The 20,106-nt window shown below is 50.2% G+C and overlaps 1 protein-coding gene across 1 annotated transcript; it reads left to right on the forward strand.

The window, feature by feature from the left end:
* Positions 1-72: 72 nt before the first annotated feature.
* On the forward strand, positions 73-17,306 carry CYP4F22 (cytochrome P450 family 4 subfamily F member 22; the record flags this gene model as incomplete). Its single annotated transcript, XM_082651128.1, has 12 exons — positions 73-294; positions 3,501-3,645; positions 8,355-8,408; positions 8,511-8,638; positions 8,846-8,967; positions 11,577-11,844; positions 12,827-12,893; positions 13,005-13,134; positions 14,869-15,002; positions 15,940-16,004; positions 16,669-16,751; positions 17,111-17,306. The coding sequence occupies 12 exons, from the start codon at positions 73-75 to the stop codon at positions 17,304-17,306; spliced, it is 1,614 nt and encodes a 537-aa protein (XP_082507254.1).
* Between the last annotated feature and the right edge of the window lie 2,800 nt (positions 17,307-20,106).

Here is a 20,106-nt window from a genome sequence, read left to right on the forward strand (position 1 = left end):
TGTGTATGGCACACATGTGGCCAGAGGGTGGTTCCCCCCTGCACTGACCCCCACCCTGTGTGTCCCCCCAGGATGCTGCCCATCACAGAGCACCTGCTGCACCTCCTGGGACTGGAGAAGACGGCGTTCCGTTTGTATGCCCTGTCCGGGCTCCTTCTCTCCCTGCTCTTCTTCCTCTTCCGTCTGCTGCTGCAGTTCCTGAGGCTCTGCTGGCACTTCTATATCACCTGCTGCCGACTGCGCTGCTTCCCCCAGCCGCCCCGGCGCAGCTGGCTGCTGGGCCACCTGGGCATGGTGTGTGTGGCTGGGCGGGTGGGCTGGGCAGGGCAGGGGAGGTGCAGATGTTCAGTAAGGATGACGGACCTGCTGGCTTCCCTCATCCCCCCAAGAATCTAGTTGGAGCCATGAAGAGACCCATTTTACAGGATCGGAGTGAGACTGAGGTTCAGAGAGGGCAAGCAGGAACCCAGGATCACACAGCTTGGATGAGGCAGAGCTGACTCTAATTCCAGGCTATTGCTATAGCAACAGGTACCAGTGCTTGTGAAATCCCAGAGCGGGAGGCGGGGCACCCCTGTAGATTTTGTTGCTTCACCTACCCCACAATGTGGTTTCACACACTCTCTCTTTCTCTTTAATGTTGTGGTCCCAGGTGAGGATTCCAACGCTTTTCTTTCATTTCATTTCTTATTTCACATATATATTCCAGGTATTATTTCAGGCACTTTATAAATATTAACTCCTTTGGTCCTCTTGACAACCTTAGAAGGTAGGCCCTGTGATTATCTCCATTTTTCTCCGGAGAATACTACGGCACAGAGAGGTTAAGTAGTTGGCCTTAGGTCACAGAGCTTGTAAGTGGCAGCGTCTGGGTTTAAACCCAGGCTGTCTGGTTCCAGCGTCCCTGATCTTAGCTGTCTACCCTTGCCCCTCTAGCTTCTGGATGAGAAAGGCTGGACTTTTCTAAAAGGGCTTCAGAGGTCAGAAGAGAGAAAGTCAGACTCCTGAGGGTGCTGAGGCTTTGGGGGCCAGAGTCCAGCCCCTATTTCCCTGCTGGACTCAGCTGATCCCCCTTCCAGGCCTAGATGAAACCGAGGGACAGTTGTGGAGACCTTCCTCATGCTGAACTTGGAGGAAGACTTTGGAGAGGCACTTTGGGGCAATGGTCACCAGTGTGGACTTGCCAGTTTCTACCATGTGCTGCCTGTGTGACCCTGACAAGCTATTTCACCTCCCTGTGCCTCAGATGACTCATCTGCAACGTGGAACTATAATCATTCCTAATAATCTCGTGGGATTGTTTCAACGATTCCTGAAGTCGTGTCTGTGGCATGCTGGGCACTGAGCCTGCTACACCGCGGTGGATGTATGTGCTCAATTCTCGGGTCCTGCGGAGACTGGAAGTAACAAGTGATTCTAGACACATTTTAGATACTGCTTGGAGTGAGTGTCTCAGAAGAAGGAAGCAGGAGACATTTCCACTCAATAGTGCAAGAAACAGTCATTTTATTATCCTCCTGCAGCCAGCACTCACCAAGTTTTGGCTGTACCTGAATCTCCTCCCTCTTTCCCATTCTCCAACCACTGCTCAGGCCTCCTCCTCTCCTGCTGTTCCATGGTCCAGCCTCCTCCCTGGGCTCCTGCCTTTAGTCTTACCCCTCCAGTCCATCCCTCATCCTGGTCCCAGAAGGATTCCTGAATCCAGCCATGTCCCTCCCCTGCTTATACACCCTCCATGGCTCCCCATTGCTGTCCTGAGAAAGTCCCAGCTTCTCAGCTGGAGCTCAAGTCCCTTTAGACTCCAACCCCCACCCTCCTCACCTGTTCTACCATCTCCCTCTAGTCCCATAGAATGACTTTCTGCTCCTGGAACAAGCCTCTGACTTTCCACCTCCATGGCCTTTGCCGAAACTGTGCCCTCTGCCCAGAATATCCTTCTCTGTTAGATGAACTTCTACTCATTTTTCATGCCCCACATCCAATGCCCTTACTCCAGGAAGCCCTCTGGCATGGATGGTGGTCCTGGAAATAGTGGCCAGGCTCTGGTGCCATGGGAGGTTGGCCAGCACCAGTTCTGAAGTCCAGCCTTGACCCCGTGGGCCCATCCTGCCTCCCAGGCCATGAGACCTGGATGACACCATGATCTCCCTTGGGTGTGGACAGGCTCAGGGCTGAACCTGATCAAGAAGGAGACACAGAAACCAGAGAGGAGTCATTTGTTCATTCATTCATTCATTCTACAATTGCTGGACCCTACCATTGGCCAGGCACTGGGTTAGGCTCCTTTATATCTGAGCTCTCCCAATTCTCATAGCCTATGAAATAGGGATGGACCTGCCCTATATTATGGATTCGATCTTTGGGGCTCAGAGAGATTAGGTGATTTGCCCAAGATCACACAGCCGCTGAGGGTGGATTTGAGCTCAGATCCATCTGACATTGAGCCTGAAGTGCTCTGCCTCATAGAACATGTTGGTTAAGAGCAGGCGTTTTGGAGCTTGGGGGCCTGTGTTCAAATCCTGGCTTTACCACTATGGCAGGTGATGCCAGTGTCTGCGCACATCCTCTCGGCCCATGTCTGGCTTCAGTTGGCTGACTTCTAGTTGCTAGCACCCGTGTTTTAAGGCTTTCTCTAGCAGCTGAAGCCCACTCTGCACGGGCGGACTGTGAACTTCAACCTCAGCCGGTGATTATGGGATGAGGGGAGTTGGTATAAAAACACCCCAGCCCCCTCACCTTCAGGTGGGTTGACTCTGAGATGGATGTCCCCCAGAGATCCCCAATGGGACTGAGCCCCAGTTGCCCATGGGAGTAATTCCCTTGACAACTCTTTGCTGGCTGCCTTTCCTCTCTATCTCACTTCTCCTCTCCCCACCCGTGTTTCTGGGGATCACCCCCCCAAATAAACTGCTTGCCCTAGAACCCTTGTCTCAGGTCCTGCTTCTAGGGGAGCCCAAACCAGGACAGTCGCTTTACTCACCTGTATCTTAAGACAAATCATTTGACCCTTCGGAGTAAAGTAAAATGGGGAAAATAGTAGCAACTACGTCATAGGGTTCTTGTGTGGGTTGAATGCATGAATATCTGAAAACTGCCCACAGCAGCACCCAACTGCAAGCATGTGTACGTGTTAAAGAGAACAATACTAGTAATATTTTGTTACGAACATAGAGGTACTAGATTAAGTGCCAACCGTTATCATTATTGTGTTTACTCTTACTGCTTTTATTTCTTGAACACCCGCCGTGTGTCAGGCCCTGTGCTGGGGCTCTTCCACTTTGCTATTCCATGAATCCTCTCAACTACCCTCAGAAGGGGAGTTGACTTTTCCCCCAGTTTTCAGATGAGGGAATGGAGGCTCCGTGAGGTGCAGCCAACTGCCCACAGTCATACAGCTCTTCCTGGCTTGTTTTGAGGGCCGGGGAAGTGGTGGGAGGGAAGGGCTGGGGGAAGCCAGGGCTGGACACCTTCTCACTACCCTTCTCTACCACCCTCTGCAGTATCTCCCGAATGAGACAGGCCTCCAAGATGAGAAGAAGGTGCTGGACAGCATGCACCATGTGATCCTGGTGTGGATAGGACCTGTCCTGCCACTGGTGGTTCTGGTGCACCCTGACTACATCAAGCCCCTGGTGGGCGCCTCAGGTAGGTGGGCTGGGCCTCTGAGTGATGAGTAAACCCTCAACTCCCAGAGCCTACCTGGGTTTCTAGGCAGGTGGGCTATCCAGAAGAAGGGCCGTTTGAAGGATGAATAGGAGTTTACCAAAGCCACGATGGCAATACAGATAATGGGAACAGCATGGGAAAAGGCGTGACAATAACATTCCCAGGAACTTTTAGAGAATGTTCACCTCTCAGAGTCAGAGCAGACATGTTCGGATAGGCAGTTGTTTGCCCAAGCTTTTGTTAAATGGTTGTTGCTCAATTTTAAGCCATGGCACTCCTATCATTTGGGTTCTGACACTCCCACTGTGGCTATCGCAGCCTTCAGGCTGGCCCTGACTGGCAGAGAGGGAGAGGTAGAAGGATTGCTTCTCCCTTCTGCCATCCACACCTATTTCAAGGTGCAGGATTCCCAAGTGTGCTTGGCAAGCTCTTGCTCAGGCTTCAACATGCAGCTCTAATGACCTTCTCCTCCAGGAAGCCTTCTTTGATTCCCCCAGACAGACCATAGGTCTCTCCTCTAGACTCTCCCATTCTCACTCCTAACCATTTAGCGCTGAATGTGTCTGTGCCTAGCACTATCTTCCTCATGAGAGGGGCTCTGGGCCCTCAGGGGGGCCTCGCATGTACCTGGGCATCTCCAGAGGCATAAGGGGACATTTGAGAGAGGAAGGATGGGAAATAAAGAGCTCCAGGAATTTTAGGACCTCTGGCCTCAGCTTTGGTCTCTGCAAACACACGTATGGAGACCACCTTCAAGGCTGTCCCCTGAGCTATGAAGGAGGAAGGAACTGCCATCCTTCCCTTTCCCAGCTCTGCCCTCCTCATGCCTCAGTGTCCCGCATTATTGCATTTGTAAGGGAATGACCATCCCCAATGAACAAAGAGGGAAACCTGGACGCTGGGAAGGGTGACTCTTCCAAGGGATGGGCACCAAGTTGTGGAAAGAGTCCTGGGCCAGGACTTGGGTGGGCTGGGCTTGAATCCAGGCTGGAGCATGTACTTGCTGTGTGACCCAGCAATTCATCTAGCTTCTCAGGGCTTCAGTTTCTGATCTGTAAAATAGGGTGGTTGTGAAGAGTCAGTAATATAGTGTGGGTTGGTGCTGATAAAGGCTTTCTCTCTTCTGCCTTTTTAATATCTTTTTTCTTTCTTTCTTTCCCCCTCCCTCCCCTCTCCACCAGCTCAGAGCATCTGTTTTCTGAGTGTCACCCTGCATGGTTATGAGACTCCAAGCAGACCAGGGAGTAGAGCCCCCATCATAAGCTTGGCAATTTAGTAGATGCTCAGGCCTCTTCTTCTCCTCTCCCCTGCCCTCTCTCAGGACAGGCAGGCTATCTAGTGCCTCCTCCACTGGAGGAGCTGGATGGTAGACTCCAGCTTGGAGAGGGTGGGGCTGTGTGAGTCAGGAGGCATCAGGCCTCCCGGCCCCAAGGTGTCCGGGCCCCTCCATGCCTGTCTGCCTGAGATTGGACAGACCTGGTCCTAAGTCGTAAATTCCATCCCCTATTGGGGCCTCCTTGGGACCACATCTCGGGGGTTTGCTCCTCTAGGCTTAAACCCACATAGCTGATGGGCCCTGAGAAAGGCATGGCTCTTCTTAGAACCTCTGTTTCTTCATCTTTGAAGGGGCATTTGGGATATACAGAGAAAGTAGATGAGAATGCTTTATAGAAGACAAGGCAGGATATACAGGCATTTAATTGTAGCTTGTTTTCATATATTCATTTTAAAAATTGAGCGGAAATCACATACCATATAATTACTTATTTTAAAGTGTAAGGTGTTTAGTGTGTTCACAGTGTTGTGCAACTGTCACCTCTCCCTAGTTTCAAAACCTTTTCATCGCCCCATAAAACACTTCGTAGCCATTAAGTTATCACTTACCATTCCCCCTTCTCTTCATCCAGTGGTAAATACTTTCTGTCCCCATGGATTTTCCTTTTCTGGGTATAGCATAGGAAAGGAATGATACAAAATGTGGTCCTTTGCAGCTGACTTTCACTCAGAATAGTTTTTGAGGTTCATCCTCATTGTAGCAATGATCAGGACCTCATTCTTTTTTAAGGCTGAGCAATATTTCATCGTATGGATGTACGGATATACCACATTTGCTTATCCATTCATCTGCTGACATACATTTGGGTTGTTTCTACCTTTTGGCTGTGATGAATAATGGTGCTATGAACATGTGTGTACAAGTTTTGGACATATATTTTCATTTCTCTTGGGTAGGTACCTAGTTGTAGAATTGTGGGGTCACATGGGAACTCTATGTCTAACTTTTCAAGGAACCACCAAACTGTTTCCCATGGTGTCTGTGCACTCATTTTTCCCTATTAGGGTCCTGCTGTGAGCTGGGGACCCAGCTATTCATCTCACAAGTTCTTGACACAACTGAGCAATAATTATAGTCACAGTAGTAAAAATAGCCAACAGTTGGTTAGTTATTCATTTATGTGCATGAATATTTAATGAGCACTTACTGTGTGCCAGGAGCACATTAGTTCATTGAGTTTTTGTAGGGTTGCCATGAGGTAGGCAAGATTGTTCGATTTTCTTGCCCAAGTTTACACAACCAGTTAAGGCTGGGATTTGAACCCAGACCTGGCCAGCCCAGAGGTCAAGCTCTCAATCACAGTAATATGAAGCTTCCTGCTGGGCACTTGTGGGGGCTTTTCTTATATGATCTTCTTCAGGGTGGATGTTACCATCTCCTTGTTACTGGAGGGGAAAGTGATGGGAGAGGCAGCCTGGACACAGGCTCTCCTGGCATTGAGTGCTGAGGGTTGGATTAGAGGAGGGACCTGAGGATGACAGAGCAAGGGTTTGGCTGAAGAGAAGGTTTGGAGAAGGTTTCCTGGAGGAGGCATCAGTGAAACTGGGCTTTGAAGGATGCATAGGAGTTTGCCTGATGAGAGGTCCCAGGTAGAGGGTCCTAAGTGCAAAAGTGCAGATGTGTGAAAATACCAGGGGAATTCAGGCGACTTGGGGTGTCTGGAGTGAAGATGACATGTGGGGAGAAGTAGGAAATGAGACAGGAGCTGGACTCAGAGCACCTATGTACAAAGTGAAGGAGCTTGTGTTTTATCTTGGGGGTGTTAGGGAGCCATGGGAGGTGTTTGAGCAGGATAGCCATTGGACAAGTTTGTGTGTCAGAAAGACCCCTGAAGGGCCTAGCGTGGAGTCCAGAGCCCAGAGAGGAGAGGCGTGACTAGACTCCCACCTCCTCCTCCAAAGTTGCCTCTTCCTGGAAGTCTGCCTTGACTTCTAGTAGCCCTTTCTCTGTGCCTCCCTCTGCTCCTGGCACACATTCTACCTTCTTACTAATTACATGGCATGTCTCTGCTTCCCTTTCCCACTACACCCAGAGCTCCTCCAGGCAGGGTGTGGAGCTGAGCCATCTCTGGGGCCCCAGCATGGGTTGGGCACAGAAAGGTGGCAGCAGAGGTGTGTAGAATGGGAGAACGAGTGGACAGATGATTGTGCATACAATTGGCCAATGCCTGGGGAGTGTAGGTGGCTGAATCATATCTCAGGTAAAAGTGACATTACTTGAGTTTCAGGTACTTCCTTCCTGGGCCCTGCCCATCCTGTCCCAGATCTATTCAGCACATAGAAAGGGAATGCATTCACTCATCCATCCACCCACCCACCCCCCCATCATCCATCCATCTATCCATTCATCCATCCATCCAACCAACCATCCAACCATCCATCCAACTACCCATTGATAGTTCTCATTCATTCATCCTTTGATTGGTTAATTCATTCATACAATAAAAATTTATTTAGCACCAATATGTTAGTGATCAACAAGGTCCCTCCCTTCAAAGGGCTTGTAACTGGATGGATACAATCCAGAGTGATTGGTGGGAGAGGGAATGGCATCCAAGAGAGACTGGAAGAATGAGGAAAGAGTGTTGGAGGCAGAGAGGACGCCTGGTGGAAAGACTCAGAAGAGAGAGGGAACACAGCTTTTCAAGGACCTGAGAAAAGTTCTATGATGTTAGCAAGTTGGGTGTGTGCGGGAAGGGGTGGCTGTGGTGGAGGAGAGAGGTGTTCTGAGAATGGTCTGGACTGGGATACGTCATTCAAGGCTTTGTAAATGGGTTGAGCAGCTGTGCTTGAGGCTGATGGGGGTGTGGGCAGAAAAGGACATGGTCAGATCTAGAGTCAAGTAAGATCCCCCTGGGTCTAGGGTACAGGACAGACTGGAAAGGGCGAGGCTGGAGGCTGGGAGCACAGGAGGTGTAATTCAGATGGCCTGAGCTGGCAGAAAAGAGGGCGTGGATTAGGAGAAGAATCAGGTGAAGAAAGCCATACTGGAGAGAAAGCACAGCCTGGGCAAAGGTTTGGAAGTGAGGAACAACGTGCGGGGTTATTTGGTGTATGCTGAAGGATGAGATGGGAGAGGCATACAGCAGCAAGGTAGGGCAGGGTCCTCAGTGCTAGCCTGAGCTTGACCTTTTTTACAAAGGTTTTAGGGAGCCATGGGAGGGGTTTGAGCAGGGAAGGCTCATGTTCAGATCAACATGTTATAAGGCTCTCTTTGGGGCAGGTGTGGAGGATTGGACTGGAGGAGTAACGTGGGAGGTGAGAGCCCAAAGTGGAGGCCCAAGGAGGTCATAAGCAGAGGTCAAGGGTCAGAACTCTGTTTTGAGACATCATCACCTCTTCTCTCTCCACAGCTGCCGTTGCCCCCAAGGATGACCTTTTCTATGGCTTTCTGAAACCTTGGCTGGGTGAGCTTGACACTGGGTAGCCTGGAGCTGGGGCTTCAGGAAAGAGGGGGCAGGGTGTGGGGTTTGTTGGTGAGGTCCTTAACCTTGGTCTTCTGGGTCCAGGAGATGGGCTGTTGCTCAGCAAAGGGGACAAGTGGAGCCGGCACCGCCGCCTGCTGACACCTGCCTTCCACTTTGACATACTGAAGCCCTACATGAAGATCTTCAACCAGTGCGCCGATATCATGCATGTGAGTCCCAAGGTTTCTTGGGAAGAGGGTATCCTGGAAGTGAGGCTGGTCCAGGTTCCAGCTCATGGGCAAACCATGTGATGCCAGGAAGCCTCACTTCCTTTATCTGTAAAGTGGTCTTGTAGTGAACTCGCAGCTGGGTCATTGTCAGCCCGGCTGAAGGTCTGTGGTCTCCGTACCCATTTGCCACGTGTCTTTCTCTTCCAGGCTAAATGGCAGCGCTTGGCAGAGGGCTCAGAAGTCTCCCTGGACATGTTTGAGCATGTCAGCCTCATGACCCTGGACACTCTTCAGAAATGTGTCTTCAGCTACAGCAGCAACTGCCAGGAGTGAGTGTGGCCTCCCTGGGGAACATAGAGTCAGTTGCTCCAGGGGCGAGGTGATGAGAGGAAAAAGGAAACTCTTAGCTGTTAGGCACTCCTGCGCGGCTGGTGCTCTGTCACTGACAGGCTGTGTGGTTCTGGGAAACTGACATCACCTCTCTGAGCCTGTTTCCTCATTCCCCAAATGCACATCTCCATCCCATCCCCACAGTCATCGCATGAGAATTATAGGGGATAATGTGAGTCAATAGCTTGGCATACAGTAGGTGCTCGGTAGACGCTAGTTTCACTCATTCCTCCACAGAAGGTACGTGGTCTTTGGAAAGACCCTCCCCACACTCTCTGAGCCTCAGTTTCTTTGTGAAATAGGGATGACAATCCCTGACCTTCTGAGAGACGTTTAAAGCATAAAATGATATAGCACTGCCCTGGCACATGATGGATGTCGAGTGAATATTTGTTGAATGAATGAAATAACCATAGCTCTGGTTCATTCATTCATTCATCAAATATTTGTTGTGTACCTACTATGTGCCTGGCACTATGCTAGCCACTGGGGATATGGTGGTAAGCACTAAGCCCAATTCCTTGGAGCTTACAGTCTAAGTGGGGATATAAGGAATAAGGGACATAATGCCTGTCAAGTTTGTAGCACATAGTAGGTCCTCAATAACAAGCTGCTGACTTTGTTACTCAGGGCCTTCTAGTGGTATTGTTTCCGTTGGGTAAGGTGGAGATGGCCTTAGTAATTAATTCGTTAATTGATCCAAGAAATATTTATTGAGTGCCTACTGTGTGCCAGCTCTAGAGTAGAATACAGTGGTCAACAAAACAGATAAGGTCTTGCTCACCTGGAACTTACATTTTAGTGGGAAGACAGGCAGTAACCATGAACAAATAAACAAGAAAATGCCAGTTGGTGATTAGTGCATGAAAACAACAAGCATGCTTCAGAACTAAGGACAGCGCTTTGCAATCCTGCCCCCTGCAATTTAGTTTTTCTTTCTTTCTTTTTTTTAATAAGAACTTTACTGAGATGTAATTGACATACCATACAATTCACCCATTTAAAGTATACAACCAATGGTTTCTAGTATATTCACAGAGTTGTGCAACCATCACCATAATCAATTTTAGAATATTTTCACCCAAAAGAAACCCTGTACATTTTAGCACTCGTCTCCCACTTCCCACTTCCCTTCCAGATCTAGGCAATAACTAATCTTCCTTCTGTCTCTATAGATTTGTCTTTTATGGAAATTTCATATAGATGGAATTACACAGACTTCTGTTTCTGGTTTCTTTCAGTCAACATATTGTTTTCAGATTCAACCATGCTGTAGTTGAATTATCAATAATTCGTTTTAAAAATTGCTGAATAATATTCCATTTACCACGTAATACCACGTTTTGCTTATCCAGTCACCTGTTTATAGACATTAAGGTTGTTTCCATTTTTTGGCTATTATGAGCAATGCTGCTATAAACATTTGTGTACAAGGTTTTGTGTGAACGTTTTAAATTCTCTTGAGTATATACCTAAAAGTAAAATTACTGGGTTATACGATAATTCTATGTTTAACCTCTTTTGGAACTGCCAGACTTTTTCCATAAGCTGGTTGCACCATTTTACATTCCTTCCAGCAGTATGTGAGGGCTCCAGTTTCTCCACACCCTCATCAACACTTGCTATTATCTGTCTTTTTGATTATAGCCATCCAGTTGGGGTAAAGCGGTATCTCACTGTAGTTTTTTTTTGCATTTCCCTAATGGCCAATGCTTTTAAGCATCTTTTCATATGCTTGTTGCCCAGTTGTATGTCTTCTTTGGAGAAATGTCTATTATATTCTTTCCCCATTTTAAAATCGGGTTATTTGTCTTTTTTATTATTGAGTTTTAAGAGTGCTTTATATATTTTAGATGCAAGCTTCTCATCAGGTATATGATTGGCAAATATTTTCTCCCGCTCTGTGGATTGTAGCCATTTAATTTTAGTGATGCTACCTCTATTTAGAAGTCCTCATCCCTCTTTGGGCCTGTTTTAAAAATGTACCTAGAAACAGATCAAGAAAAATTGCCATGGAAAAGACAGTGTGTTACTTACTGCTCCCAAGATGAGGGGGCATGCCACACCACACAGAGCCACATGGGGAAGCCCCAGAAGAAAGCATGGCCAAAACATTTTTGGGGGTGTTCTACGGGAAGCATTGAGAAAGGCAGGGTATGTAGGCTTAAGATTGGCTAGTTTGAATAATTTCAGCAGGCTCTGGGGCACAGGGGTGCCCCCAAGTTATCCAGTGCCTGGCCCTGGGGTGATTAAGGCAGGGGGATAGTGGCTCCACCCAATAATGTTTGGAGTATGGACTCTGGATTGGCTGGTTTGCAAAAGAAAGGCATGCTCCTGGGTGAGTCATTTGCTATCTCTAAGAAATGGCTAGTCCTGGGAGGGGTGGTATCTCTCCAGTCAGTGAGGCCCCAGATGGCAGAGCATCAAGTATACAAAGAAATAAGGAAATAAAGTGAATTCAGGGCCTCTCTTTGTAACCTGCCCTTTGGGAGAGGAAGCTTGTCTTAGGGGACGGGGCTTTGCTCATGGCCTTTCTTCTCCCTGGCAGGAAGATGACTGATTACATCTCGGCCATCATTGAGCTGAGCGCACTGGTGGTCCGGCGTCAGTATCGCCTGCATCACCACATTGACTTCATCTATTACCGTACAGCAGACGGACGGCGTTTCCGGCAGGCCTGTGACACCGTGCATCACTTCACCACGGAGGTCATCCAGGAGCGGCGGCGGGCGCTACACCAGCTGGGGGCTGAGGCCTGGCTTAAGGCCAAGCAGGGCAAGACCTTGGACTTCATAGATGTGCTGCTCCTGGCCAGGGTGAGGCTGGACCCTGGAGGGTGGAGCTCTGCCCAGGACAGCCTCCTCATGAGTTGCAGCAATTGTGCAAAATGATAAACATCCAAACTTACATGGATTTAGAATGCAGGCAGATGCAAAACACGTAAGACTGTATTCGTTCGTTAGCGTTGCCGTAAAAAAGCGCCACACACTGGGTGGCTTAAATGACAGAAATAAATTTTCTCAATGTTGGTTTCTTCTGAGGCCTCTCTCCTTGGCTTGTAGCTGGCTGTCTTCACCTGTGTTTTCACATTGTCTTCCCTCTGTGCATGTCTGTGTCTTCATCTCCTCTTCTTATAAGGACACCAGTCGTATTGGATTAGAGCCCACCCTAATGACCTCATTGTAACTTAATCACCTCTGCAAAAGGCTTATCTCCAAATTAGGTCACATTCTGAGGTACTGGGGGTTAGGATTTCAACTTAAGGGTTCTGGGGTGGGGCTGGGGAGGGACAGAATTCAGTTCACAATACAAAGATGCAATACAAGACCTTGAAGAAATGTGACACTGGCAGAGATAGGTGGTCACCTATTTGTGGTGCTTCTGTGGAGTTTCTGAGCAGCACCTGGGTTCTGGATTCAGACAGTCCTGGATTCCGGTTCGATAATAGCTCTGCTGCTTCATGGATGTTTGACCTTAGTCATCTAAGTCTTCCCTCTGAGCCTCAGTTTCCTCATTTACAGCATGATGATCGTAAGACCTGATCACAAGATGGTTGTCAGGCATCTGGCAGGATGCTTGGCGCTAGGAGCTGCTGAAGAAATACAAAGTCCCTTCTTCCTCTTATCTTTGGCTCTCTTTCCATCTTTCTTAGACAAGTTGCATACATCTATCTGCCTGGAATCCTTTCCCCTGCAGCTTGGCTTAAGATAAAGAAGGGGGTGTCTTGACTTTGGAAGAACTCCTAGGATGTGGCGGGTGGGATGAAGTGAGCTGAGCAGAGTCTGCTGCCCATTCCAGGATGAAGATGGGAAGGAACTGTCAGATGAGGACATCCGAGCTGAGGCAGACACCTTCATGTTTGAAGGTGAGGACATGGGGTGTGGCTGGGGAAGGATGGGAAGGGGCCCCATTGTCTGAATACAGCATCTCCTCTATCTTTGGGCAGCATCCATTTAAGCTCCTTACCTGCCTGCAGGTCATGACACGACATCCAGCGGGCTCTCGTGGGTGCTGTTCAACTTGGCCAAGTACCCAGAGTACCAGGAGAAGTGCCGGGAAGAGATCCAGGAAGTCATGAAAGGTCGGGAGCTGGAGGAACTGGAGTGGTTAGTCTGGGGTCATGGGGGTAGTGGGGGCAGGTTGAGTTCAAAGCCTTGAGTATAAATCTCTCTGCTCTACCACTTACTGACTGTCTAACCTCAGACAAGTCACTTAAGCTTCTTGAATTTCAACTTCTTCAACTGTAAATTGGGGATGACAAGTCACGCGTATGCCTACCTCATAATGCAGGAGTTAAGAGTGTCTTAGTCAGCAATGGTTGCAATAATGCTGCCTAACAAACAGCCCCCTAAGTTCAGTGGTTTGCAGCAAGCATTTATTTATTGCTCTTGTCTGCACATATTTCTTGCTCTTGTCTGCATATTACTCTTGTTACTCGGGGCTGCACTGAGTTGAGTGGAGATGCTTCCAAGCTTAGGTTTGGGTTCAGGTTTTTTCCACGTCTCCTCATTTTTCATGGACCAGCAGCCACACTGGGCATGTTATCCTCAAGACAGACTCCAGAAGCATAAAGAACCACACAGCTTAAAACCTCTGCTTGCATTGTAACATTCCATTAGCTAAAGCAAGTCATCTAGGGCTTCCCTGGTGGCGCAGTGGTTGAGAGTCCGCCTGCCGATGCAGGGGACACGGGTTCGTGCCCCGGTCCGGGAGGATACCACATGCCGCAGAGCGGCTGGGCCCGTGAGCCATGGCTGCTGAGCCTTTGCGTCCGGAGCCTGTGCTCCGCAACAGGAGAGGCCACAACAGTGAGAGGCCCGCATACCGCAAAAAAAAAAAAAGCAAGTCATCTGGCCAATCCCACCATGAATGGGGTGGGACATATGCTCCAGCCATCCGAGCAGAAGATACTCAGAATCACATGGCAAAGGGCATAGTGTAAAATTCCAATGTGGGGGGAAGTGTAAGAATCAGGAATAATAATCCGATTTACTTCAGATGTGTGCTGTGTGGAGCTGATTCTGGGTGATGCAAAGAAAACACAGCATTGAACAGTGAGAAAGTTCCTTTTGGTTCATTGTCAGCCATTTGGATTATGACCTCAGGGAGACACTTTCAGTTGGTACCATTGTGTCTTTAACACCTTGCTAATCCTTGCTAATCTGCCTTTTTAACAAAGGGAGAAGGTACCTCAGGTTCTGAGAATTGGGCAGGAGGTGGTATCTAGCCAGAATTTAACACCTGTCTTCTGTTTTCCCAGTGGTGTTTATATTTATGGATACCTTTATGCCAGGCATGCCATTTGCCCTTTATGGTAGCAACAGAGAGTTTCTATGAAAGATAACCTGTTAGTGTAAAGAAAACAATCTAGATCATTAACCAAGGGTTATAATTAATCCAGTTTTTTTTTCCCTGAATTCCAAAGGAAAAAAAACTAATGTACTGTAAGAAGAGGATGTATGGGTTTATAAATACTGAAATTGATCTATACAGGCTGGTAAATCGCTGCTACCCCAGGTCCCCCTGGCTGTCCTGGCACCTCCCCAGGGATGCCCCCTGACCTCCACATAATTCATCAGTTAAAGGGTTAATGCTGGGCTCACAGACGTCCGGCTAGTGCTGCTGTAATTGGTCAGGGGTCAGATATTTTACTTGCTAAGGGTTAGAGGTGTGTGCAGGGCACAACTGCAAATGCCTGAAGTTGGGGCAAGTCTGAGATCCTGGACTGGTTTCCTGCAGCTGCTCCTAATTGCCTGTGCACATGTGTGTGTGTATGTGTCTGGGGAAGGGAGTGGCACCATGGCCTGGACCCTAGTTACCCACTGTTCCACATTCCCCAGGGATGACCTAACCCAGCTATCCTTCACCACCCTGTGCATCAAGGAGAGCCTCCGCCAGTTCCCACCTGTGACCCTGATCTCCCGCCGCTGCACGGAGGACATTAAGCTCCCAGATGGGCGCATCATCCCCAAAGGTGCCCTCTATGTGCTCCCTGCTGCCTGCCTGCTCTGTTGCCTATGGGGTCCTGGCCATGCCTGCCCCAGGTGCACCGTCCCTGTAGGCAGTTTATAGCCTGTTGCTTCTGGGGTGATGGGGGAGACTCAGTTGTGTGTGCTGGGGAGATAGAGGTTGGTGAGTCCAAGCAGAAAGGAAGGAGTGGGTGTGGCAGGGTGGGTCCTGTGAGGGTGCAGGTAGGGAAGGGTTGATTTCATTCCGTTGCCAGATACTCCCTGGAGACCAGGTCCTGTCCTGGGTGGTGCTGGGCATCTAGAGAAGCCTCATCCCCAGGCCCAAGCTTTGAGTACCACCCAGACTGGGGAAGATACATCAGGGCACAGACATTCCCAGACACATGGGGTGAGGAATGGGCTAAGGGGAGGGACAGAGGCTGGAGCAGCCCCAAATAAGGAGGGATGGCTGTATCTGGGGGTGGAATGCAGGGAGATAGGTGTATCTGGGAGGGAATGCAGGGAGGGCTGCCTGGAAGAGGTAACGTGAGAGGTGAGGCTTGCGGGTTGGAAATGAGAGCATGTTTATGGAGCAGAGCCTCAGGGTGCAGACAGTGAAAGGCCTTGAATGCCAGGTTGAGGCACTTGAACTTGATCCTCAGGGCAGTAGGGAGCCATGGGAGGTATTTGAGCTGAGGAGGAGCAATGTCAGATATATGAGTGAGAAAGATCCCTGTGTGGCCAGGATGGCAGCTAGAAAGATGGTGATGGGAACCTCTTATGGAGAAGCAGGGGGAGTGGATGGGGCAGCAGAATGTTTAAGGAAAGGATGGGAAGGAAAGGGTGGCAGATGGCTTGTGGGAATAGCATGGCTCCAGGGAGAGCCAGAGAGGCGTAGGTCTCCAGAGGAGGTCCTGGTTTCCCTCGGTTCCACTGACCCAATGACCCCACCCCTCCCCACAGGAATCATCTGCCTAGTCAGCATCTATGGGACCCACCATAACCCTACAGTGTGGCCTGACTCCAAGGTGAGCTCCTGCCCCAACCCTCTCTTCTCTCAGCTTCTTTCTTCTCAGAAGGGGCAGTCCTTGGTCAGCAAGGCCTCCCCTCCCCTCCCCTCCTCCCCAGGGAGCCAGATGGCAGGGCTGGGTGTAGGGCTTGAGTCCTCCTCCCATTTATTCACCCATTCACTCTTAATTCATTACATCAGCAAATCTTTATGGAGCATCTCCCGTGTGTCAGACCCAGTGCTGGGCACTGAGGCCAGAGGAAGATACTGTCTTTGCTCTCACGGAGCTCACAGTGAAGTGCAGAGGAATAAAATAAGCTGATAAACAAGATCATTTTGGATATTGATAAATGCGCAAAGGAAACAAAACTGGAGTGGGTCGGGGGGTGGGGGAGAGAACTTTAGCTCACACGGTGAGGAAAGACCTTACCAAAGAAGAGATGTTTGAGCTGAAACTGAAAACATTCACACTGAAAAGTGAGGAGCAGGGAAAAGTGTGTTCCACATGAAGGAAACAGCAAGTGCAAAGGCCCTGTGGTGGGAATGGGAAGGAGACAGGTGGGGCTGGCTTGTAATGAGGTTCTCTCTGTCCTGCTGGTCTGGTCCCCAGAGGCTGAGGGCGGGAACCAGGTTGGGATGGCTGAACCAGCCCTCAGGCTCACCCCCAGTCTGCTCTTGCCTAGGTGTACAACCCCTATCGCTTTGACCCGGACAACCCACAGCAGCGCTCCCCGCTGGCTTACATGCCCTTCTCTGCAGGACCCAGGTAACTTATATTTTCCCCAGTCCAGGTGAAGCGTAGGAGGAACATCGAGGTCAGTGGAAGATCAGGGATGCACCCATCAGGAGCAGAAACCACGTCCACTCGGGTGTCCCCGCCAATCCGGTACCCTTTTTGTGCCCTCAATACACCAGGAAGCCCCCAAATCAGACTCTGCTATATCATCCATGGGTACCAACTATCTACTGTATGCCAGGCCCTGAGTTCTGGGCTCACATGCTCCTAATGGCTCTATGATGCCTTTGTCTGGAAGTTGAGGTTCAGAGGGGGAGGTCATTTACCACATCCCAGGGACCCCGCACACACAGAGGCTGGGCCTGAGCTCCCTGTTCCCTGTCCTTCAGGAACTGCATCGGACAGAGCTTCGCCATGGCTGAGATGCGCGTGGCCGTGGCGCTGACGCTGCTGCGCTTCCGCCTGAGCGTGGACCGAACGCGCAAGGTGCGGCGGAAGCCCGAGCTCATTCTGCGCACAGAGGATGGCATCTGGCTCAAGGTGGAGCCGCTGCCTCCGCGGGCCTGCGGGTCGGCGCGCCCCTGAGGATCCCCGGGGGCCCAAGCCCCGCCCAGAGAGGCCCAGGTTCCGCCCCCGAGGGCCCAGGCCCCGCCCTCAAGATCCTGAGGGCATAGACCACGCCCGTCGAAGTCCAGGCTCATTAAGCAGCCTGGTGGCGCAGGTCACACCCACTTAAGGCAAGGCTCCGCCCCTGGAGGGTCTGATCCCGCCCACTGAGGTCCAGGTCCCGACCGCTGAATGCCAGTTTCTGCCCTCTTGTTTCAAGGACCAGGATTGGCCACTCCCCTCGGGTTTAGGCCCCGCCCCAGCATCCTTCGGATTCAGGCCTTCAGGCTCCGCCCATTGAGCCTTCCAAGGACCTAAGACCTGACACCTAAGGCCTCCGGGATACAAGCCCAGTCTACTTCAGATCCCGGCTGGCTTTTAAACTGAGGATTTGAGAACTGGAGCCTGAGATCAGAACCTTGAACCGAACATCACCTTCTTGAGGCCCCCAGCTCATGTGGATGAACTCCTCAGGAATTGGGTTGCATCCCAGGGCCCACGCTGTTTGTTGTTGATTTGTAAACCCAGACTCTCCCTTTCAAGCTCCTTCCTTCCTCCCTTGCTCAAAGGCCCTTTGCTGAGTGTCCTGATTTTTGCAGAATAAAAGCAAGGGATGCAGACATCCCCCATCATCCATCCCCTAGCCAGGTCAGATCCTTACACCTGGATTCCAGCAAGGAAATGAGGGGTCCTGGACAGTTGGGAAGCTGTGGGCTAGGAGGCTGGGAAGCCATTTGTCTTCGGACATAAACTCAGACTTTTGGGGACAGTTTGTGCATTCATTTATTTCAACATACTGCATAGTAAGTGTCTGCTGGCACTGGGCCAGGAGCACAACACCAGGCAAATTTCTGCCCTCAGGAGGTTGGAGGGGGCATATGTTGGACAAATAATTCCATGGGTAAAATTATTTGCGACCTGTGACAAGAGAGGCCTTGGTGCTGCACAAGCATAATGGGGGTGGAGGGTGGCTCAAGAAAAACTACTCTGATGCTGAAGTTGGAGTAAAAGTTGAGTGGTGACAAGAGAGAAAAGAGCATTCCAGGCAGCAGGAACAGCATCTGCAAATGTCCTGAGGTGGGAGAGAGTGTGGTATGCTTGTGGAACTCACAAGGGGCCAGGGTGGCTCGATCTGGGGAGTGGGGGCAGAGTGGAGGAATGGTGCGCAGGGCCCAACAGCACAAGAACTGTGGGCCGCATCACAGTTCAGGCTTTATGCAGAGGGTAATAGGGAGCTATAGAGTGTGTGTGAGCAGGGGCAGGGGAGGTTATGGTCAGATCTGGGCTGTCAGGGAGGTGGCTGGGAAAGGGTGTACAGGGGGCTGGAAACTCAGGGAAGAGAGAGGCTGAGTTTGTGGGGAGAGGAGGGGTGACTATCTAGCTGTGAGGGCTGAGGGGAGGGAGGAGGTAAGGGTGATTGCCAAGTCTTTGACTGGAGGAGTAGTGCCTGATATGGTGCTATAGAAGGTGGGCCAATGACAATAATCATATAATAATCATATTAATTCATCAAGTATTTTTTGAGCATCTGCTGTGAGCCAGGCAGTGTTTGAATCCTTGCGTCCTTGACATTCTAGAGGGGGAAACAGATGACAAGTGATAGATAAGAAAATAAATAAGTTCACACAGCCTTGGAGGTCATTGAAAGGATTTTGAGTTTTATTGTGACAGAAGTGGGGAGCCATGGAGGGTTCTGAGCAAAGGAGGGACAAGATTTGTCTTACAGTCTTGGGTTGCTACATTGAATAGAGACTGTGGCAAGGATGGGATGAGGGAGATCAGATTGGTGGGGGGGTGATGTGAGATGATGGTGCCTCTACCCAAGCTGGGAGCTGTAGAGGTGCAAAGGGGTGGTTGGATTATGATGAGAAATGATTGTTTCATGAAGGTAGTGCTGGCAGGTCTGCAGATGGTTGGAATGTGGGGTTTGGGAGGATGGGAGCACCCCATGTTTGGGTCTGAGCACCTGGAAAGATGGAAACACTATCAGTTGAGATGGAGAATCCCAAATGGAGTAAGTGGTGTTTTTTTTTTTTTGGTGGGTTGGGGGAGTGAGGTGGGGGTGAGATCAGCCTGTTAGTTTGAGCCAGGAGGAGCTGGAGATGTCAGGCTGGCGGGTGGATAGATGGGTCCTGAACTTGGGAGAGAGTTCAGGGCTGGTGATGTACATCTGGGGAGGCTCAGTGTTTACATGTTGTTTTAAAAGCCTCAGGACTGGGTGAGATCATCTGGGGTGTGTGTGTGTGTGTGTGTGTGTGTGTGTGTGTGTGTGTGTGTGTACAGAGGAGGGGTTTAAGGACCAAGCCCCAGGGGTCTCCAGAGTTAATAATGAGATATGAATCGATTGAATGCTTCCTGTGTGCCCTTCCCAGATATTCTCATTTAATTCTCAAGGGAACTCTTATCATGAAATGGGTACTGTCACTATCTCATTTAACAGAGGGGGAAACTGAGTTCCCCACAATGAAATGACTCACCTAAGGTCCTACAGCGATATCCTTGGGACCTCAGAGGGGGCCCTGAGTTCTTTCCTACCCCATCTCTCGGGCTCCTCGTCCTGGCTGGGTCCCTAGCCCCTCTTTGCCCAGAAGAGGGTGTCCGCAGGGATGGGGTAGGGGTGGGGGAGCGTGGAGGAGATAAGGCAAACCTAGGATGCCGATCCTGGGGCGCCCCCAGGTGGCGCGTGGTGGGATCGTCGGCCGGAATCCCCTGTCCGAAGCTGCTCGCGGACTGAGTGGGAAACGTGCGATCCCTGGCCTTACAGGAGTCACCCGGCTCT

The sequence above is a fragment of the Grampus griseus genome (genome assembly GCF_964374135.1).
Source record: "Grampus griseus genome assembly, chromosome: 3".
In the NCBI taxonomy this organism is placed as follows: domain Eukaryota; kingdom Metazoa; phylum Chordata; class Mammalia; order Artiodactyla; family Delphinidae; genus Grampus; species Grampus griseus.